Raw genomic sequence first — 23,019 nt, forward strand, 5'->3', positions numbered from 1 at the left:
ACATGTTCATGTTCACTGGGGAAGTTCACGAGTCATGGGCGACGTAAGTCTCCCTTTAATCACAGACACATGACAACCGATGCAGATACTACATGACCAACCCTTCCGAATCGACTGTCAACAAACACAGCGCCTGATGGCTTCAGAATGGAAGTGATAATGAAAAAATATTTTATTTGTTTTTTTAATCTCAATTTCTATTCCATGTAGTTCATTTTAATCAGTATATGTTTGTGAATTATAAATATATTATTAGCAACACAAACAATAGCATTCATTAAAAATATATACGGTCTAGGAGAAAACCAGGTATTCATGAATTTCAAGGAGTAGCTAGCCTAATTTCTATCACGCTTTGCTGAACATTGACGTAATGGAATAGATAAACTTGAATTTTAAAGAATGAAATTAAAAATAATCCAAATAAATAAACAAATAAATAAAATATTGTAATATGTGGAGGCCCCCAGATTGTGGAGGCCCCTGGGCAAGACTTTGCCCACTCCTGAATCCGGCCCTGGTCCTATTTATATTACACTGTACCCTGTGTCTGAAGGGCACATTAGGGGCACTTATTGGTAGTGGTCTTACAGGTCATCTACAATAATCTGAAGGTCATAGACTTTTTTTTACCTGTTCAGAAACCTAAGTTGTGTATGTGTTTGTATGGACAGGTATGCTGACTTACTGGTGCTGTCGGACGGTGTGGTGCCTACGCTGGGCTGGGCCTGTGGGGACACAATGGGACGCGGTCAGTGCCTCCTGGGTGGCTGCTACAACACTGCCGCTCATGGCGATGGCAAGTTTGACTGTCTGGACCGCGTCGATGAGCAAGGATGTGAGGACAGTAAAGCTTAGTACATTACTGGTCATATATATTTATCGATAGTACTGTTATTTATTTTTTAATTTTTCAGTTTTGATTTAACATACCCAACCAAAAGCTGTGAGGCTGAGCTGCACCCTTCCATGTTCCATGTTGAATGTCATACAGTACTTTTACTTTTATCCTCTTCACCACTGATCGGCTCAAGCCGCTTACGATCGGTCACGTCTCTGTCACGCATGTTGGCAAATACTGGGCATGCACCGGCTCCTGAATGTACCTGAACCCGCTCCAGTGTTGGTCAAGTCTTGTCTTGAAAGAGCTCACACTCGGTGCTGTCACAACACTCTCTGGTAGATTGTTCCAAGGATTAAGTTTGCTAAGTACTCAATGCAGGATACAGTAAGCAGCTTGTGATTAAATTACTTGAGGAAGGCCTAAAAACTAGTTTCCAGAAAGCACAATCAGGTCAAGAAAGGCAGAATTTGTATCATTTGGAGGTTATAAATGGTTGATGTAGAGTGGCCAGTCTATATTGTTATTTTTCCCATTAGTTTATGTATTTACATTTGGCGAATTTGAATTTGGCGCAATTTTTCCAGTCTATTTTACTCGCGAAATACAAGATCTTACTGTACTGTACAAGGCATTATTACATGTGGCAGTTTTAATCTTATGATGCATATCTGGATATGGGAGTGGTTAAAGTACAGGGGCTGGATGGGACGCATAAGCCCTGGCCACCTTGTTCACATTCTCATTACCTAACACTTTTACTTGTGCCAGTACCCAACGGAAACTCCATTATAGCATCTCAAGAACCAGAGGAGGTACAGTACCTTAGGTTGGGTTAAAAGACTGAAGGCGGTTGGTTCTCAGTCACTTGGTTGTCCCACAGGGTATATCTATAGACTTGTTAGCCTACAAAACCATCTTTCTGTTACTCTGTTTGATCAGGAACAATTAGATAACACCCATGACTCCCCACAGGTGGTGTTCGGGGAGCAGCGGCAGAGGACCTGGCTTGGTATCGCCAGTATCGCGCCAACAGACTCCAGCGCCACTATGACTCCCCGTGGGTGTGGCAAGAGGTCATTGTTGGGGACTCTGGTAGTACCACCCTCACTGTGCCTCTTCCTTTTGGCCCCACCCACCTGGCACTCTCTGCCTTCAGCCTCCACCCAGAGTATGGCATGACCATCCTGCCACAACCCATTGAATGGAAAGGTTCAGTGGGCTTCTGGCTGTCTGTGGAAGCCCCAACCAGAGTAGGCGTGTGGGAGCAGGTGAGAGTCCACACTGTATATACTGTATCTCTCAGCTTTTCCTGCTAATTTAATAGTTATATGTTAGAAAATGTGTACAGGTATTGAACAAAAGTTGATGTAAAAGAAAAATAATTACAGTAGCTATTACCCAAATACTATGGTGATGAATGTACAGTACAGTAGTACAGTATATTGATATTAATAAAGAAAAAATTTTGCTTTTTACGATTTTTTATTTATTAACACATACTTATGGGATTACTGTACATTTTAGATCACAAATCATCATTAATGACATTGAAACTTGAGGATTTTTTTTTTATTCCATACAACACATATTTTTAACTCTGTCTCTGCCACCAGCAGTACACAACAGTGAGAGACAACCATCATGCTTCTATCATAACAAACCCGTACTGTATATCTCAATGTATGAATGTATTTTGTCACACAGCTTCAGTAATGTCTCCCTATAGGTTGGGGTGTGGTGACAGCGGTGAATCACCATTACCTGCCAGTTAACGCTATCATTGTGCTGGCCAACAACCCAGCCTACAGATTCGTCAATGTCCAGAGGTTCGACCAAATTGATGTAAGTACAACAACTCAGGGTTTCTCACTGTGGGCTATATGGCTGTCTAGGGGGCCATATCATATTACTGGGGGCTGCACAGAGAAAAGTAACCTTTCAGGGGCCACAGTACAGGTGATAAAGTATCACATAGCCTATGAGGGGGGCCACAGCAGTAAATGGGGCTCAAAGGGGGGGCCATTGATGTGATCAGTATAATGATTGAAGATCCTGTTCTGTAATACCTAGATGAGCAAAAGTCCCCAGTGATTGGAAAATGGCTTTTGTGAGTCCGATCAACACTCCACAAACAACATTTGACCAGTGAGCCTGACCAGCATAGTATGTAAAGTACTTGAGAGTATTATCAGAGATGCCACGATGGAACATCTACTACAAAACAACCTTGTAAAGGATTGCCAACATGGTTTTATGCTGGCACTCTTAACACAATTACTTGGTGTATTGATGTTTGGACCAGAATTCTGGGACAAGGTGACAATATCGACAATATATACCTAGATTGTGCCATTAGCTTAATTCTACGAAAAAGTTAAAAATTAAACTGGGTATGGGATTTGGGAAGTGTCCTAAGGATCAGAGACTTTCTATGACCGCAAGCAGTGTGGTGATTAATGGCATGAAATCATTATCAGCATCTGTCGTAAGCGGACCACAGGGCAGTGTATTGGGCCCGCTGTTGTTTGTTTGTTTCATAAATGACATGCCTGACTTTGTACACTTCCATACAAATGTTTGCCGATGACAAGTTATTTAAGAAATCAAGAACCAAGCAGACTGTGAAGAGCTGCAGGTTCCTGGGTTATAATGATGATTAGAAGGTGGAGGAGAAGGGAGAAGAGAAGGAAGGGAAGAGAAATCACCCCATGCTTCATGCCGCTATTTCACCCATAAAATTTTTGTTCACTCGTAATTCAAGATTATTATCTTTAAATCAACACTGCACTGCACTATATATTGTCAATATGTAAAAATTTCAGAATGACGTAATAATTGAACTGTAAAACGTAAAATAGTTTATGTTCAAGAGAGTCACAAGCAAGACGTTACTTACTGACCAGAGATACAAACTGATGCCTGTTTGGAGTTGAGTGTGTTGCTACGACTAAACACTAGTTTCCTGTACTTCAATTATGTTAAATAATTGTTAAAATGACTAAAAATTTTAATATAAAACTTGAAACTTATTGAATAGTACAACCTTTCTTGATATTTACTCAAATGGGAACAAATTTAAGCCTAAGAACCGACATTGTATTGGGGACTATCATAAGCTGGAGCGTTATAACATGTTGAGAGGAATCGAAGAATTTGCTTATCGAATTTTTTTCGTTAACTGAATTGAATATTCTTATGGAAGGTAATTGTTAACCAAAATTCCATTAACCGAGGTTCGAGAACCGAGGGACCACTGTATTAATTTTTTTTTAAATATAGTTCACTACAGCTACAACCAGGGTTCTTATTTTCTTTAGTTTCTTATGTAGAACCATCGTCACTTGTGAAAACAATGCCGTCTTGTCTCCTGGTTTGTGTTTTAATATTCTATGTATTATTGATGAATTGCATTGCTCATTTCACATATATAAACATTAATTCAATCAAATACATATTCAGTAATAAACAATAATGAATCTTTTGTACATATTCTTAAAAAGATAAATGACACGGTAACCTTAAATGCACACATATATGTTGGCCTCCCAATCCATCTCTTTTTTTCTTTGCCATTAGTGGTTACCTACTTCTATTGGTTCATTTATTAACATTAAATAACGTTACTTAAAACATATACAGGTCAGGACCGGATTTAGGAGTGGGCAAAGTGGGCAGCTGCCCTGGGGCCTCCACATATTACAATATTTTATTTATTTGTTTATTCATTTGGATTCTTGTTTTTTCAACATGTTCATACTTTTGTTGTAATTTTATTAAATTCATTAAATTGTTTATTTGTTTTACTATTGGATGCAAAACTTCAATTTTGTTTATAGTTGAGTTAATACTTATTCTGAATCTATCTGACCTTGGACTTAAAGAAGCCTATACATGCATTCTTGGACAGAACCATTATTTGAGTAGAGGTTTATCTGATTAATAATGCAAAGAATCATCTCTGTAATAACTAATAATATATCTTTTCGTGAGTTCTGAAAATTTTTGACATATGTAGTAGCTATGTCAGGCTGGTCGACTTGAAACCACATGAATGACTCCAGTCATGTCTCACTTTTTGTGTGTGTGTGTGTGTTGGGAATTTATACACTTATCAATAAATATACAGTAATATACAGTTAATTAAAAATTTTCATTGTTCTAATTTCCTCAATATAACTGCATATGGCTTCACAAATCTCAAAAGAAGTGCTCAATTTGGGTCTCCTGGGCTTACAGCGCCTCGAACTCCCAGATGTTTAGGTTCGCTTCACTGGCCACCCCTCCTTCTGGTTAGTTGATAATGAGGGGGCTCTCCTAAAGAGGCTGCCCATGGCCCTCCACAGGTCTAAATCCGCACTGATACAGGTGCTCTCTACTTAGGAACTAGTTACGTTCCTGAGTTGTTTGTAAGTCCAATTGTTTGTAAGTCCAATTTACCTTGTAGATAACAAACTTATTGTAAAAATATAAAAGATTATGGATATTTAGTTTAGCTATACCCTTTAATTCAGCATAAAACCTGGCTCACTCTTCTCCTCTTGGGTAATGTTTGTTCTATCTGGAATTTTCTTCAAAATAATCCAGTCTCATCCACATTAAACATCTGTTCTGGCAGGTTACCCCCCTCAGTGATGATGTTTGTATCTCTGGGAGTTTGTAAGTTGAACTTCTAAGTAGAGGAACACCTGTATATTATTTTTTTTTTTGCATTAATTTTACTACAGCTATAACCAGGGCCTTATTTTCTTCATTTTCTGGTGTAGAACCATCGTCCCGGACTCCCGGCTGTAAACACAAACGAAAACAATGGCGCCCATCTCTTGTGTGACCATATTATTATTAATTTATATTGTACAGTCAACCTCTCTTACGCGTCCCACTTTACGCTGCTTCCACGCCACGCTGCACCCGTTAAAACCGAATGCTCACTTTCCGCCGGTGTGTGTACCTTTACGTGGGAGAGCTGGCAGAGCAGGGCGCACAAGGTCGCCCAGTCAATAAAACATTACCAAGTTCACCCACCACACGCCCAAGTCGTGACAGTGAGGATATGGACTTATATGGACTTTGAGGGTTTGAACAAGGAGGCCCTGCAAGCCTCTGTGGTGATAGTGATACAGTTGATACAAGTGGATACAGGTGAGAGGCCAATAATCTGCCTTTTGCCTCGAACCAACCCCCATCCCCTGTGCCCAGCCATCTTTTCTACTTATGTATGTTAAAAACCTATTATTGATATTTCAATTATTAATTGTGTGTGCATACCATCATAAAATTAAGAAGTTATTTTACTACAACGTGTAAGATTGTGTCTGAAAAAGTGGAGTTTTGGGTCGGCCCGGTCTCTATTTCAATTAATCCCATATATGTTGTTCTTTTACGTCTTTCATTTTTACGCAGGCCGTCGTGGGGTTGAATTAACCGCAGAAAGTGAGGGTTCACTGTATAAGGTGCATTCAGAAACATTATTTAAAGAATATATTAGTAGTTTGCAATTTTCATTAATTGTATTGTCTTAGGGGAAAAGAGGGTAAAGCCACACAAAAGATATGAAAAGGTTTCACTTGGGAATGCATCTCATTATTATTGCTTTATTTTAATGGTAATATGATTAACTAATTGATTCCAGTATACACAGTATTGAATTTACATGAACAAACTCATTTGTTTCTCACAAAAACCACTTAAAATCCCTTTCAATAATTGTCTGATGAAACTTATTAAAAATAAATAAAAATCCACAAAATATCCTTGTAAAATAGGGGTGCGTCTTATGCGGTGGTGCCTATATGCCGGCAAATACTGTATTCAATATACAGGTAAAATAAATAATTAAAGAAACACATTAAGAAATATACATTTTTGTACACAGGTAAAATGTACCCCCCTCCTCTGGTCCGCAAATGTTATTCAAGGATTTGGCGATTCATGCCATTATGAGAACCTAACCCCCACGAATTTGAAGGGCATGCTATACTGTAACTACAGGTAGTATATCTGAGTGCAGGTTGTGATGATTGTAATGATTTTTCCACAACTTTTATAGCATTACTGTTGACTCTTAGTAGTCGTGGTACATGTCCAAATTTTCCCCATTAGATTAAGTACTGTATTCACTATATGCGTCCTAACCATCGGTTGCCGGACTATCGGGTCCCGGATTAGCGGGGTCCAACCTGTATCCTATAGTGTGCTTGTAATTATGCCTTGTGTTTAGTTTAGTGATTGTTAGTGTGTGTTTGTAACAGTTTATGGGTTTTTGTAGTGATTGATGTGCTTAATGTAATGAATAATGGTACAATCTGTGTAGTGATTGATGTATGTATTGTTCAGTGATTGCAGTGATTTTTTTTAGTTAATTTCACTGTTTTTCCTGGGGACAATATCGAGTTTGTAATTGTTCTGTTGAACCCCAGTTTGTTGAGCTCTGACTGCAGCCTCCCAGTGATGTGATAATTTTATCCTTGCAGCTCTGAGATGTGCTGAAAACTTCCTCCTTATCTTCTTTTAATGTGATAATAACTCCTTCCTGTCAGTCCTTTTAGTAATTATTGTACCTCCTTTCAGCCCTCTGATGGCCACATCGAGCGGAGGATGGTGGGCGGAGAGCATGAGCACGCTGTGTTGGTGAATGGGGGAGAGACCCACACGTTGTACCTACCCATTGTGCCCATCCAACTGGGGGAGATTACTGTCATTGTTCAGGCTTCATTACCTGGCAAGAAAATTCAAAAGGAAGTTACTATTTTTGTTGAGGTGTGTGTCTGTCAGTATTAATTTGATATAGTAATGTTTATCTGTTTTCCTGGCTGTAGTAAGTTTCAATTAAATCTGCCATCCTTTTTTAGAGGTGAATAGCACTGTTTATATCTTGTTGAGGGATTTTGCTTGTCCCCGTCAGCCCCTGGGAGCTGTTCAGGAGCACCATACATCGCTACTCCTGGACCTCAGTAACCGGGCCTACTTCTTCACCTTCCTGGATGTGAACATGTCTGAGGGTCTCGTACCAGGCTCTGATGATGCCCATGTGTCAGTCTTTGGTGACACAGTGGGGGCAGTCTTACCTAATGCTCCTGCCACAACGCAAGATCTCCTTGGACTCCCTATGGTAAATAAGTCGTGCTTGAGAGTACATTGCTGTAAGTGGGAATGAGAAGAGAAGGATTGACTGGTTATACAGGAGAAATTTTAAGCAGTTAAGAGTAAATACAATATAGTGAGTAGGTACACAGCTGATGGGAGTAAACAGTTTGTTTTGGATAAGTGCTTGGTTCAAATAGGTGAGAAAGGCTCCATATAAAATTTATATCGACAGCAAAACATAATTCATGTGAATAGTGCACATACTACTGAGCATTATATACTTCCTGGCCCAAGGAGTTTCTGGCCAAGGGCACTGTGTAGTGAACTGTCTCTTGTAGGCCTCTCATTCACCTCTTCAGCCATGAAACAGAATTTTGTACAGCAGTTTTTTATTCATCACTAACTTTGCTAAATTTAAGGATACCAGTTTGTATTCAGAAAGAGTTTTAATAGTCATATACTGTAATACAGTATTGTGAGTATAGTTTTTTGTCTCTGATAAATGACTTTTCTCCTTTTCCAGGCTGGATGTGAGCCTGTAGTTCAGCTTCCTACTGACAGTGTTACAGATGCGTCAGTGGAAAGAGATGGCTCAGGAACCAGAACTCAATGAACGGGAAGTGTTTCAGCGCCTCGCTTTAATGTACCAAACACTCCTTGTTTACCAGAAACGAGACGGTGGATTTAAATATTACCGGTCAGTCTTGTTGTAACTTGCCTTTCAGGTCAACCACAAATTATATTCCTCCTTGACACGGTCAAGTATGAGGCTTGTGATAAGAGTTTGATCTAGTCTTTACAGTGTTATTTAACTTGTAAGTTAGGTCTAGGTGTGTAAATGATGGTTGTGCCTACCAAGCTCTCATAATTTGTATATCCCATTAGCCAGTACAATTTGTGAAGAGCACTTCAGGAATGAGAAATTTCCAGGTAATGAGACAACTCTCTCAAACCTGGAAAAAGACTTTTTTTCTCTAAAAACCAGTTTTTGTGAAATAGCTCAGAATGCGACTTACAGCAATGTTACCTAAGTATGTTAATTTTGCTAACTTGCCAGGCTAACATACAGGCAATTAAAACATCTAATAATTACTTAATAAGTATGATAGGAGGACATGTCGCTACCTGGCATTTAATTGCAATTCTCAAAACTCCCTCCTTCACCCTCCCACTATACGATCAAACCTTCATCTCTGCCTCAGGAGGAGCAGTAAACAAAAGTCAACTCTCGGGGTGGAGATGGGTGGGTTATTATATGATTCTGAGCTATATCACAAAACTGTTTTTAGAAAAACGGTCTTTTGTTCAACTCGAATGCAGCGCATGGTTAAGAATACCCGAGCAGGAGGTGACTTTGCATAAGGCAGGGCCTGACTTAGGGTCAGATTATGTTATATACCGTTTAGAATATTTCCTATGTATGTAGGAACATTTACCGAAGGTAAAATGTTAATTTACTCTAAAAGGATTCTCACTTTATTCTGATGAGAAGAAGGTCCTGGTTGTGGAGATTGACTAGGTGGGGAGGGTAACCTAGCACCACCACATTTGGAAGCATCTTTCAGAGATAGATGAATATAGCTGTCTTTGAAAGTTTTTTAAAGATCTCAAAAGCCCATTTCCGATCTGACTGAGACTCATATGCAGAAAGGCCACAGACCCTGCATATTTCCTAGTGTCATGTGCCAAAAATTTCTTGCCAGGGTCTGCTTGATTCACTAATTGAGATAAGGATTTTGTCATTTGACTAGAAGATAATTTTTACCATCCTTTGATGAGAAAACATAGGGCCTCGATTAGGAAATCTGTTAACCATTCCTAAGATTTTAACTGGGATATATGAGGAACCATTGTCTCATCCATTAGGCGTTTTATCCCAATAGGTTGAGCTTGAAAATCTTCCCTTCTATTTTTCCTAGGATTCCGTGGGAAAAAGGGTAACATCCTCCTCAAAAATACCAATAATGATGGATTATTGAAAATTGAAATCAGTTCACTGATTCTCATACCTGTTGCTATTGCTAGAAGGAAGGCTGCTTTCTGGAGTAATCTGTCCCGTTCAGATTTATATTGTAATTTGGCCCCTAAGAAATTAGTAATTTTTCCCAGAGATCAAGGTGGGACTGTCTTGGAGGCAGGAGGTCTCTGAATGAAAAAGGACGATCTTAGTATTTGATAACCTTGCTCAAAGTAATATTAAAACCCCAGCCAGAAGGTCAACCAATGCTGATTTATAAGATGCAATTGTCGATCTCAAGGCTTTTAACTCTGAACAGAAATTAAAAATTCTAACACAACTGTTTCCGACAATGATTCTGGAGTTGTTAACTTGATAAATTGTTGAAAAAGATTCCGCTTTCTCATATTGAATTGAAGTTTGGGGTCTATGACCTGCTAATACTTGGTTAGTATTGGAATTACCCAACAACCTATTTAAACTTTTTTTTAAACCCAAGCGTGAAGTGCCAAGAATATCTCGAACTGAGAATGTAGTACCTGGTCTGGACACTGATGCAATTGGGAATCGGGCACCAGTCCAGCAGATCCAGGCACCAAGGTTGTAGGGATCCAATATGGTGCAATTAAGAGGACTTTGCCTCTGAAGGATCTGAGTTTGTGAACCACTTCAATATTTTCACAGGTGGGAACAAGATAGATTGAACTCAAGGTTCCAATCTAAAAGAAGACATTTCTAAAAGATTATTCCTGGAGCTGAACCCACTACTGAGGACATCAATATAATAAAGTTATGAAGAGAAAACTCAACTCTGGCCTTCATGATAGCAATTAAAAACCGAGGGGAAGCCAAAGGTTTTTGGAAAACGAACATGAGAGTAGGAAGAGAGACAGTCATGGCATTCATACTAGCACGTGAATAATTGGGACAAAAGAAAACCATAAAAGTATACATATATATATGTATATATAAATAGATATATCCACATATTTTCTTTCAGTGAAGACGAGCCCGAGGCGCAATGACATTCACTGAGTGACTTAAAGGCAAGGGATAGTCATGAATGATCTGCGACTTCACAAAGAAGACGGTTGTGGTCTCCATGATGCTGACCAGAGATCGTATAAGAAATTGTCCCAAATACAATAATTGAGGAGACATAACAAAATAAAAGTCACTCTACTTCATCATCTTGCTAATAAGTATAGTTTAAATACCGTATATAAAATCCTCATTAGATTTCTTTAATTACAACACAAATTCATGGAGCTTTTCTTTGTGTATTTACAGCTGAATCGCCAGGCAAGAAGATGAAGGTCGTGATCATTATGGTGGGAGGGTGAAGGAGGGGTTTTGAGATGCAATTAAATGCCAGGTAGCGACATGTCCTCCTAATATTACTTATTAAGTAATTATTAGATATTAATTGCCTGTATGTTGGCCTGGCGAGTTAGCTGGAATTAACATACCTGGTAGATATATTGTTGTGCGTCGGATTCTGAGTTGAACAAAAATAATACCCTTTTCCAGATTTTTCAGGTAATAAGTTTCTCAGACTTTTCAGAAATTGTGCATTATCATCCTTGATTTACTCCAAAATGCAAAAAAATAAGTTTCCAGAAATTTCTAGAAAATGTGCCTATTTTTCAACCGGAAAAATTGTTCCCTAAACCTGGGAGAGAAATTTTTGGGAAAATTCTGAGCATATTTCAATTCCAACAAACTTTCTCTATCACGTGTAGTGACTTGGTTTTGGGTTTGTAAATTGATTATACAGTACAGTATATACAGTGCTTGGTAATCAAAGGACAAATTAGCTGTGCTTGGGGCCTGAGGCTAACTTTAATTTGGGACCTTTTTCTATTGATTTGTATTAACATTACCCAGTACTCTTCTCTTAGGTCCCCCCATTTGTTTCCCTCTTGGTTTTGGTGCAACAGTTTCATTCTAATTACATTACTCAGAGTGTTCATGACTTTGACCATATGCACTTTTCCCCTCAGAACCAGCCAGACAAGTTCTGTGTGGGTGACATCGCTGGTGATTCGAGCTCTTAATGAGGTGTCTGTCAACTGGCCTAACATGTTATATGTTGACCCTCAGGTGACGGACAAGGCTCTAAAGTGAGTGAATATATAGTCTTTGTTTTTACCTGTTGATAAGTGACAATCTTCTCTGCTTGTTTTGTAAAATAAAACTTTAGATATTATGCAGTACTGTAGTTTCAAATCAGACATCATGGTCATATTGCTTTACAGATCTCAGTGTCTTGTAGATATTTTATATCAGTAACATCTGTGGGGTTCAGTTGCAGGGTCCCAAAATATTACACTTAAATTAACTTTAAACTCCTAAAAAATATTTACCATTTTCACTGTATGTGCTAATTAAACTTTCCTGGAAAGAAAGTCACTCTCCACCATCCCTCATTACCCTCCTCTTCCACCACCTCTCACTCCTGCTCTGCTCTCCACCCTTCACTGCTCTGCCCTTCTTGAAGCCTGCATTAATTTCCACATATTGTTATTCTTTCCCATGAAAAAATAAGATAAACTACTTTACAGATTGTCTTGTGTATTTTCTAATATATTTGATGATATACTGAAGAGGTGGAGGTTTTACAAATGTTAGGTAATTTAATACTATAAAGTTCAGTGCATTGTGGATTGGCAGAATGCAGTTTGAAAGTATCTTTCGTATGAATTGGGAGGATTTACAAAACAGTTCTTGTATACATATACAGAATATCCAGTTTGTACATTTACCAGTACAGTAATAACTCTCTCTCTCTCCGTCATCCATTAAAGATGTGTACTGTATTTTGGTCAGGTTTTTGTTGGCACAGCAGGCATCCCATGGGGCCTGGTGGGAGCCCAGTGGTGAGGTGGGGGACAGAAAACTGGTACCATCTCCATACTCTCTTACTGGAGAGACCACACACGACCTCAACCTCTCCTCCACTGCCCACACCATGCTCAGCCTCCTTGCACTTAGAGGTCTGCCCTCGGTAAGTGAAAATGTTCTGTAGGGCATTTAGTGGTTGGGTAGGACACATGTATTGGATTCCGTAAGACAATGGTAGAAAGTTGATGTGATAGTACTGTATAGCAGAGAAAGTCCTTTATATTTTACCCACCACTTTTCAGCTTACTGTACTGGCCATTCAAGTGGTCAGTCTGTTCTTTGTTATGACCTTCACCTGGGTTTTTTGATCTAGTAGCAGGTACTGTACATGCTGTGCTGGGGAAATAAATTCCATACACAGTTTCATCTGTATATGTTAATACCTGTACTGCAAACTACTATAAGTACAGGATGGACTGTATATACAATATAAATATACAGTATAATGATGTAAAATATACTGTATAAATAGCAATTATATATTAAGGATAAGGAAAAGTATTGCTTCACATCAAACACTTTCCAAACTGGCTGAGAGGCAGAGGGAAATTGCCAAGTGCCACCACCATGTCCAGCCTCCTCACCGTCATACCATCCCTCTTCTCTCAATATCATCATAATAATGTACAGTACCTACACTGTATTGTAAAATATAAAAGTACAAATATAAAGTTCCACATCACCTCAGCCAGATGAGAATTTCTTATTGTAAGCAAAAAAAAAATATATGCAGATGTACAGTATAATTATAATAGAAATTGTTTGATGGTTTGTGATATATAGAGAGCAGATAACAGGGAGTTTATTGTGATTAGAATTTTAAGTTTTATTGCAGTGGTAACATAAAGTTGTGATTTTTTATTACTGCTGTTGTGAATGATTAATATCTGGTAAATATTTCTGGTGATGTCCACAGCCTTTAGATGAACAAGTTCTGGCAGCCATCACCCGGGGAGCTCGCTGGCTGGAGGAGAATCTCTCCTTGGTTGGCCAGGCCTCACGTCCCCTGGAGGTGTCCCTGGTGGCCTTGGCACTTCACCTCTCGGAGTCGACCTTCGCTGACCTTCCGAGTTCGTCACCCGAAATGCTCGTCAGGAGGGTAAGTTGTTGAGTGTCTGAGGTCTATCTGATACCGGAGGACTGTGTGCTACTGTCTATAAATTCTTCAAGTCTGTCTGCACTTGTGTTTATAATACAATACTATACAATGCTCTGAGTTTTCCAAATGCTCAATTATCATATTTTAAGCTTGGTGTGTCAACCTTTCTTACAGTCAAGTATGTTTACTGGGGGGAGGACTTGGTACCTCTGCCTTCCTACCGCGTTGAGTCCCAGCGTCCACACTTGCAGCCTCGCCGCTCTCACGCCCACGATTCAGGCAATGTAGCGGCGACTGCTTACGCTCTCAGGCTTTATTCCATTCGGGGGGAGATCATGACCCCAAGTATTGTGAGATGGTTGCAGTCTCAGCGCTGTCATGATGGTGGCTGGATGTCAACACAGGTAAAGTTCATAATATGAGATTAAAATTTGATTTTTGTATATTATACTGTACAGATCTTCTATAACTTCATACAGGGACACAACTGCCTTTACCTTACACTTGTATTTTTTATATCCACTAGCACTGTGCACACATAACTAAGGTATATCAGTGGTGTACTAGCTACTTTCATTTGACAACAGTATAAATTTCCTTACTAGGCTGCACAATATCATTTTTTTATGTTTAATTTATTATGCATTGTTTTACTTGTACTGTAAAACCTATAAGAGACTTACTAGCACTGCATAGTAATATTTATTCCCTATCACAGGACACCCTGGCAGCATGGGAGGCCCTGTATGAGTTCTCTGGCCGGGAGGGCAGGGCTCGAGACACCCAGCTGACAGTGACAGTAGAGCCTTTACATGACCACACTCAAGCAAGGACTTTCTACATCACCCCAGATAATTTTCTTCACCTACAGTCACACCAGGTCAGTATACAGTATACCAGGCATAATATGTTATAATCTTAAAGAATTACATTACATAGAGAGGTCCTTTATTACTGTACACAATAGAAATGAAAAAAATCTGCTTGATGGATAACTCAAGAATAAAGACGCTGAGGGCACCAAATTGACCTCTGAAAATTATGAGAATACCATTATGGCGTAAGCATAACATTAAAAATGCAGTGTTGTAGTATTTTCTTTCAATTTATTTCGTACAGATATTCATCAATAAATCATATTTATGGATACATAAGATTATTTGAAAAAAAATCTTGCTTTTTACTTGAAACTTTATACGGTGATGTATTTCCAATGCATTCCAAACAGAGTTCTATTTATAAAAAAATAAAAACATGGATAGTTTAGTGTTTAATTTAGTAAATATTAGATTTTTCCTTGACTTACAACTGTATTAGAATCCTTGAAGGAGATTCATTGAGAGTTACAGCTGTGGTCTCAGTGGTTGTTTGTCCAGTGGATCATTCTCTTGTGGGAGTTGACTCTACCTGTACCATCTTTCCTGACTCTCTCCTTTACTTTATGGTTCCATCACAGAACTGCCTTATCTACCCCCTCCTCCTCTTATCATACACAAACCTTAATACAGTGGTCCCTCGGTTAACGAACACCTCGGTTAACGAAATTTTGTTAACGAACTACCTTCCATAAGAATCTTCAATTCGGTTAACGAAATCCTTACGAAAATCACATTTTGTTTTGAACATCAGCTGATAAGCTGAGGAGGTACTCAGCCAATTCAGTGATCTCTTCTATGCTTACATTCAAACTAATCATTATCTTATAAGAATTGCAGCAATGCAAATTAAATTCATCCCAGTCACTTCTATTGAATTTTATAAGCAAAAAACAAAAACTCAATCTAAGAAAAAAATAAACTAACAATTAAATACTTCACACCACAGGCGCCAACTGTCAAACATGTCACTGTCACTCCTCCCTCCTACCCCCACCCCATCCTTCTGAGAAATGTTTGGGTAAAAAGACTAGGTTTACAGGTTTAAAAATAAATAATACCTCAGACTAAAGGATAATATAATTTGGATTGCTGAAATCCTTGCAAGACAGGGAATATTTTGAATATAAACTTCATATATTTTGCACAAAGATAAAATTTTTGCTCCCTAATAAAATTCTTAAATTAGATCTAAAATTTGTATGTGTAATGCAAATTTTAGCTTGTTTATATTCAAATTAATCACTATCTTATAAGAATTCCAGCAATGTAAATTATATTCTGGCTTTAATGTGAGCTGGAACCAATCTAATATCCCATTGAAACAATGGTTTGTGTTAACAAAATTTTCGGTTAACGAACGACCTTCTGGAACGAATTGTGTTGGTTAACCGAGGGACCACTGTACATACATCCTCCAGAAAGGCTCCATCAGCTGTATCTCCTACATTAGTGTCTTTACTTTTTGTTCCTTCACTTCACAATGCCAATGTTTCATTTTATTTTGTTTTTGGTGTTCACATTAACTATTGTTATTAATTTGTAGTTTATTTAATCCCTTGTGTGTGGGATCCCCTCTTAGCTGAATAAAATCCTCTGGCATTAGCCAAATAAAATAGTTAAAGTGATGTCCCATTAGTGAAGGGGTTAATATCATTGCTTGTCATGTGTTTCAAATACTGTACTGTACTGTTGTCGTATGAGGATTAAGGAATTTTTCTCGTCAGGTGAATGGCAAGTGGGGCAGCATGAGGGTGCAGGGTAAGGGTCGAGGCGCGGCCGTACTGCAGCTCACCTCCAAGTACCACGTTGCTGAGCCACACCACTTGGCCTCTCCACCCACACCGGCCTTCCACCTGCGGACAAGAGCCAATTGGCACGGACATAACGGCTCGGCATTAACATTTATAACGTGTGTGCGCTGGATGTTTAAGGAAGCGAGTGACACGTCTGGAATTTCCGTGCTGGAGGTAACGGTGCCGACGGGATATGGAGCATCCACGGAAGTGCTGCAGGAGTACGTTGCCGCCCAGACCGTGCCAAACCTCCGAAGGGTGGACTTCCAGCAACGAAAAATCACATTCTTTTTTGAGAAGGTGAGTAAGCAATATTGTGTAAATAAAGAATTACTCCATGTATTTGTAATGATTTGTTTTGAAGTAGAGTAATTTTAACTCTTTAACCCATTTCATAAAATTGGAAAACACGGCACATTACCATGAGGATAAAACAGCGGAATCTCGCTGTATCAGACTAGTCGATGAAAGGCTGCTATAAAGCCTTTTTCAGACAAACCTAATACTGAACCTTTTACTGAACATATATGATGTACCAGGTAGTCCAAAATATCAGATGATTGTCTGAAGTATTTGTTGCCAAAATCACTTGGTCAGTATTATTTCTAAATTTCAGCTGCCTAGCTCAGAAAGTGTCTGAGATATCACCCAGACAAGAAAGCAAGACAGAAAACAACCAAAGAAATAGATTATCTGGAGGCCGGGGGCAGTGTCAAGTATTACCTGACATGTGTGTTTTATATTCAACTTATTTCATTACAGGTATTTACAAATTTGAAGGATTCTCTTTATGCTGGAACTTTATTCTTGGTTTTCAGCTTGTTGGGACTGACACTTGTGTGGAGTTCTCAGTGGAGCGATGGTTCCTCCCAACCTCACCAAGGTGTTACCAGTGAGAGTGTATGAGTATTACTCCCCAGGTGAGTAACTACAAGAGTACAGTATTGCCTTTGTTTTGGGGTTACTGTACATAATGGAAATATTGATCAAAACATGTCGTGTTGCCCACTCAAGTGCCAAATATTTACCCACTGAAAATATAATACGATTTTTGTCGATACATAAATCACAGTTTAACATGTCACATTATTACATCTCTGAGCGATTGACGGTACTGTACTGTGTAGTGAAATTTACTGTGATAGGCGGTGCATCCCGAAGCCTTTGATTTTATCCAACTTCTAGATTCTTTTTACTCTACACAAATTTGGCTGAGATCTTTTATTAAGGTCTATAAGACATTCAACAAGTGATCTGGAAGACTCCCCACTAAAATACTCTTAGCAGGGCTCATCTTGTCCAGAGGGCTGTCTGTGTTACCTTTCTTATCCTCTTGTGCAGCTCAGCTTCATGATGTCAGTCATTAGTAATGGAAGAAATAATTCCACTCTGCCACCCAACCAAATCCTCTAGACTCTTTCTTATCCCATTCTTACTGCCTTAGGATATCTCATACATGGTATTAACATCAAGATAAAATCACTCATTTTTCATATTCTGTCATCTCATCTTTTATTTAATGTTCCTTGGAGAAGTAAGTTTCTCTGGATAGCACCTCTAATTCCTACTTAATTCTTTACATTTCATCCCTGATCCTTCTTTCTAAAAGTCCATCATTGCTTCTGCTCATCCCCGTCCTCACTGTTCTAACTTCAGGTCCCTCAACCATCATCTAATTTTGCTTAAATTTTTCCTCTGCTAATCATGCTAATATTACAGCACTCTCTTTGGCTTTTTGACTTCTTTAGTTAAGTTGAAAGTTTTTACCAGACACTGCTGAAATTACCTTCCATGTTACTGAAGTAATTTCAATATCTATGTTTTTCCAACTGATACAGACTAACTAAAATCAAACCTTTCCCGGTATTAATGACACCTAAACAGTCATAGACTGATCAATTGGTGAAGAGGATAAAGAAAAGAAAAGTAACAGACGTGACCGATCGAAGCGGCTAACGAGCCGATCAGTGGTGAAGAGGATAAAAGGGAAGTAAAGTAAAGTGAGCTTAACATCTCATAAATGACTGAGAAGCTGAATTTTCCCCATAACACTTTATAGGGTCAAAGTTGATGTGTCTTTTAAGGCAGAAACTTCCACTAATATATATACAGTGAACCCTCACTTCTGCGGTCAATTCAACCCACGGCGGCCCGTGTAAAGTGAGAAACGCGTAAAGTGAACAACATAACATATGGGATTAATTGAAATAGAGACCGGGCCGACCCCCAAACTCCACTTTTTCAGACACAATACCTACATTGTAGTAATAACTTCTTAATTTTATGATGGTATGCACACACAATTAATAATTAAGAGAAATATCAATAATATTAGGTTTTTGACACTTACATTAGTAGAAAAGATGGCTGGGCACAGGGATGGGGTTTGGTTCTGAGGCAGAGGCAGATTATTGGCCCTCACCTGTATCACTTGTATCAATTGTATCACTATCTACCACAGAGGCTTGCAGGGCCTCTTTGTCAAACCCTCAAAGTCCATATAAGTCCATATCCTCTTATCATTATCACTATCACTGACTTGGACCGGCTGTGGTGGGTGGCGAGTGAAGAACTTCGTTAATGTTTTGATGACTGGGCGACCTTGTGCTAACTCTAAAAGCGTCGAGCCAGACAGCGTATATGGGTAGATGCACCGCGGAAAGTGAAAGTTCGGTTCTGGCGAGGCACCGCGTAAATGAGAAATCGCAAGTGAAACGCCAAAGCGGGTAATACTGTTTCCCTTTTGATGATATATATATATATATATATATATATATATATATATATATATATATATATATATACACCTTAATGAACCCAAAACATCCAGAGTGATTTAGAAAAATTGTCCCACTGAGGCATGTCCCTGGAGTCCTTCCACAGTGAGATAAACAACCATAAAAGTCCATATATATCCTACCCAGGTAGCCTGACTAAGTTCAATGAACTTTTATCGTAAACAAAACAATCAGAGTGTTCATATACTGCACTGTAATAACAAAGGATAAGATAAGCCATATCAAACTAAACTGTCATAAAGTGTTTATTTTATTTATTGAAATACTGTACAGTACAGTATGTGTCAGCTAATATTTTAATAATTTACCTTTTGTCAAATTTATCTTTAGTTTTCTTATTTTTTCGATTATTTACTAAAGCATTTACCCAACAGAGTTGTACGAGGTGGAGCTGCTGGACATGTCATCTGTATCACTGGACATCTGTCAAGTGTGTGGGTCATACCAGTGCCCCAACTGTCCTATCCTCTCCTACCACAGGAGCCATGGCCACTCACATGGCCCACATGCCCTTGCCTATTTTCTTAGCTTCCTGGTGCTAGTCTTCTCATCCCATCTAGCACCTAGTTGAAGCTCCATGGACTTCTAGTCATCCCAGGAGCTGTTCTCACTCCTTCCAAGAAGAGAAATATTTACCCTAAGAGCAACAGTTACCTGGGACTGTGTTCTGGGCGACTCACAGTGCTGCCAGTGATGTGACATTAGCTTCAGTGGTGGTCTGCAGACTACAGTCTTGCCAGTTAAGTGAAATAATTTTTCATAGCAGTTTTTGCTGACATTAGTGTTGTGAATTTCTCAAAATCAATTGCAGGGATGATTCCCTGTTGACTATAGTGTTACCAGTGAGTTGACCAATTTCCTGAAAGACTTGATTATTATCGTGATGTAAGTGATGTGAAATTTGCTTGAAAGGCAATTTTTGTGAATTACAATGTTACTAGTCATGTGAAGAAAAATAATAGTAATGCTGTAGATAAATTACTAGAACAAGGACCTAGAGCACTGTACTGTACCTCAGAGGTATGCATGAAGGATACAATATATTTCCTTATCATTTAATTTAAGGAAGTGGATGTCATTACACGAATCCAACTCTCCAGTAAATTAAATAACAAATAAATCATTGACACATCCCTACCAGTGACAGAGGGAGTGTAATTTACTGTATAATACCTTAGCTAAAACACAAGGTCACTGACACACAAACTATTCCATATTTATACATACATACATACATAACTGTACTGTTACAGATTGTGTTCATATGTTTTTGTAGACAATATTACCACATGATTTTATGCTGCTAAATGATTTTGTAAAGGATTTTCCCATACAGATCAATTATTTGTTTTAATATGATTTGCCTATTCATTTTTGCACCCTCTCTCTTTGTTCCTGCAGATATATATACTGTATATAACCTTAATTCTTCCAGTACAGTCAGTTCTGCTATAACTTATAGTTGTGTTCTTGTAAAACATCGTGTTATAGAAATTCACGTAATAGAAATAACAGGGCTTATGGAGAAAATAAGGTTAGGTGCAGATTACTCGAAATCGAATAAAATTTCGTAGTTAGCCTAACACAAAGGATAGCACAGTCTAAATAAATGTTACATTCATATCTAATAATGAAATCATACAGTAAATGTTACACTTTACCTTGAAAAAATATGAATATAACTTGATGGGGGAGAAGGTTGATGTTGAGGTGTCATGAAGACAGGAGTTGACAGTTATCATCATCATCATCGTCATCATCATCATCAGGTGCAGTTTTTCTTTAGGTCCTCATATATTGATAAGGCTTTCTCTTTAATGGTGAGGAAGCTGGTTCCAGATCGCTTTTTCGTTTGATCTTCTATCCAAACATTTAGAAGCCATTCCATCTCCTCAAGTTCCTTTGGCCGTGATCTCACACTTTTGCTAGCACTCAAGGTTTTTCCAGCAATACAGCTTGCTTTAATCTTTGCTGCATTGTCTCTAATGGTGCGTAAAGTAGACTCCTTTATTCCCGTTGCCCGCACAATATCACATGTTCTTTCCTTATTTTCAAAACAATTGACAACATCAAGATTTTCTTCAAGTGTTATAGCCTTTCTTTTACGATCACCACCGGAAATGCGATCACCAGAACGCTTCCCAGAGATATTCTTCTTTTCCATAGTCACAAAATTGGAGAAACAGTACTCAGAATTCACTGAGGACGCTTAAAAACTTCACACGTGTTTCAAACTGAACGTGTGGAGTAAACAGAGCGCACGGGTCTAAAACGCTATGTATTTTGTTTTTCTCTCTTATTTAAAATTTTACAATTTATATATACTGTACAGGTATACTGTATACATATATATTACATAAATTATTTCTGCAATTCTTTACAAACAAAACACATAACTCAATTGAACGTGTGATGTCGAACGTGAACTGTAAACACTGCATAACCCCGCTCCAAGCCATAACAACCGTTCGAGTGGAATCGGGTTAGAGCAAACGCATTCGCGTTTTACAAATATTGTTTTTCTATTCATCAATCGCGTTAGAGCCAATTCGCGTTGTCAAAACACGCTTTATAGCAGAACTCACTGTATAGGAAGTTGTTGGTCACTTTTTGAGACAATTTCTGTAAATCAATTCTGACACATTTGTATAGACTCACTGCACCTCACCATACATAAGTTTATCTGGAAGGCATGACACTTTCTGTTTTAAGAATCCCAAATATTCTGAGTGTTTCTAAGTCTGTACAGGAAGTCACCACTTAACCTTGTCCCAGCATGTTGTTTTCTCTCTCAAGTCACAAATCAAGAGAGGTGTGTATTTATTGTCACTATGTTTCATTAAAGTGGAGCTGGCTGTCTCCTACTGTACTAACATGTAATTATTTTGTGTTATGGAGGCTGAACAATATCACCGAAGACACAAGAAGCATTCCCACCTCTGTTAGTGTGATCACAGCATTTTTTTTTTTTTAGACTCTTTCCTCACAAAAATACAGTATGCAAGATTTTGTAAGATTTGTGTTTTTCAGTCAGGTTACCCCAACATCATGTCTCCTAAATGCCAAGCACAAAAAAATCCAGTAAGTTTTAAAGTGGTTTGATGCTGGTGAGCTGTTGGCACTGTCCTTGTTCTCTGTTTGGCTTCCACTACTGTCAGATCTATTCACGGTAATACTAAGATGATTGGAGTCAGTGTTCAATGTTTTACACTCCTTATTGCCATGAAAATTAGCAGGTCCCAAAATCAGGTAATGGAGATTGTGGAATGTCATTTTTTCAGTGTCATCGTTAAGACAAAAATATTCAAATCGTGTACGTAAATCAATGAGAACCTTTTATGTACACAGAGACATATCACAGCAATTAGTGGGAGAGTACTCAATAAATCACTCCGTACCACAATTTACCTATATCCTGCACCGGTAACTCTTTTATGTCTTCTTATATTTAGTACATATTCTTATTGTTTTAATGGCAGAAACATGCTTGAAATAGGTGTAGATGGTGATGTTGGCTTTACCAGGTGTTGGTAGGTGGCAGTCATCAGGTGGGGGATAGCTGCCAGTAGGGAGATTTGTTCACATCTCTCAATTGTATTTTATTTTGTATAATATCTTTTTGTGTGTATTTTTTGTTTGTTTTATTGATCTATAATATTTTCC

At 38.5% G+C, this 23,019-nt stretch overlaps 2 protein-coding genes across 2 annotated transcripts; both read left to right on the plus strand.

Moving 5' to 3' along the window:
* Window positions 1–657: 657 nt before the first annotated feature.
* LOC121866259 lies at window positions 658–12,007 on the plus strand. Its single transcript, XM_042365875.1, has 7 exons — window positions 658–838; window positions 1,817–2,112; window positions 2,571–2,686; window positions 7,412–7,600; window positions 7,746–7,952; window positions 8,451–8,624; window positions 11,888–12,007. Exons 2-6 carry the CDS (start codon window positions 2,046–2,048, stop codon window positions 8,538–8,540), a joined length of 669 nt encoding a protein of 222 aa, XP_042221809.1. The 5' UTR covers window positions 658–838; window positions 1,817–2,045; the 3' UTR covers window positions 8,541–8,624; window positions 11,888–12,007.
* Window positions 10,944–20,868, plus strand: LOC121866269 (pregnancy zone protein-like). Its single transcript, XM_042365890.1, has 9 exons — window positions 10,944–11,005; window positions 11,888–12,007; window positions 12,714–12,891; window positions 13,705–13,858; window positions 14,062–14,291; window positions 14,606–14,767; window positions 16,490–16,858; window positions 17,377–17,478; window positions 19,731–20,868. Exons 1-8 carry the CDS (start codon window positions 10,944–10,946, stop codon window positions 17,452–17,454), a joined length of 1,353 nt encoding a protein of 450 aa, XP_042221824.1. The 3' UTR covers window positions 17,455–17,478; window positions 19,731–20,868.
* Window positions 20,869–23,019: the final 2,151 nt, after the last annotated feature.

This window comes from Homarus americanus, unplaced genomic scaffold (genome assembly GCF_018991925.1).
Source record: "Homarus americanus isolate GMGI-L3 unplaced genomic scaffold, GMGI_Hamer_2.0 scaffold13628, whole genome shotgun sequence".
Lineage (NCBI taxonomy): Eukaryota > Metazoa > Arthropoda > Malacostraca > Decapoda > Nephropidae > Homarus > Homarus americanus.

Bases quoted from the DNA above. Each gene is read 5' to 3' on its own strand.
- LOC121866269 (XM_042365890.1), top strand. From the start codon at position 10,944: ATGAATGATCTGCGACTTCACAAAGAAGACGGTTGTGGTCTCCATGAT. The intron at 13,859-14,061 runs GTTCGTCACCCG...CCTTTCTTACAG, and splicing joins GACCTTCGCTGACCTTCCGA to TCAAGTATGTTTACTGGGGG. The intron at 14,292-14,605 runs GTAAAGTTCATA...TCCCTATCACAG, and splicing joins GTGGCTGGATGTCAACACAG to GACACCCTGGCAGCATGGGA.
- LOC121866259 (XM_042365875.1), top strand. From the start codon at position 2,046: ATGGAAAGGTTCAGTGGGCTTCTGGCTGTCTGTGGAAGCCCCAACCAG. The intron at 7,601-7,745 runs GTGTGTGTCTGT...TGTCCCCGTCAG, and splicing joins AAGTTACTATTTTTGTTGAG to CCCCTGGGAGCTGTTCAGGA. The intron at 7,953-8,450 runs GTAAATAAGTCG...CTCCTTTTCCAG, and splicing joins ATCTCCTTGGACTCCCTATG to GCTGGATGTGAGCCTGTAGT.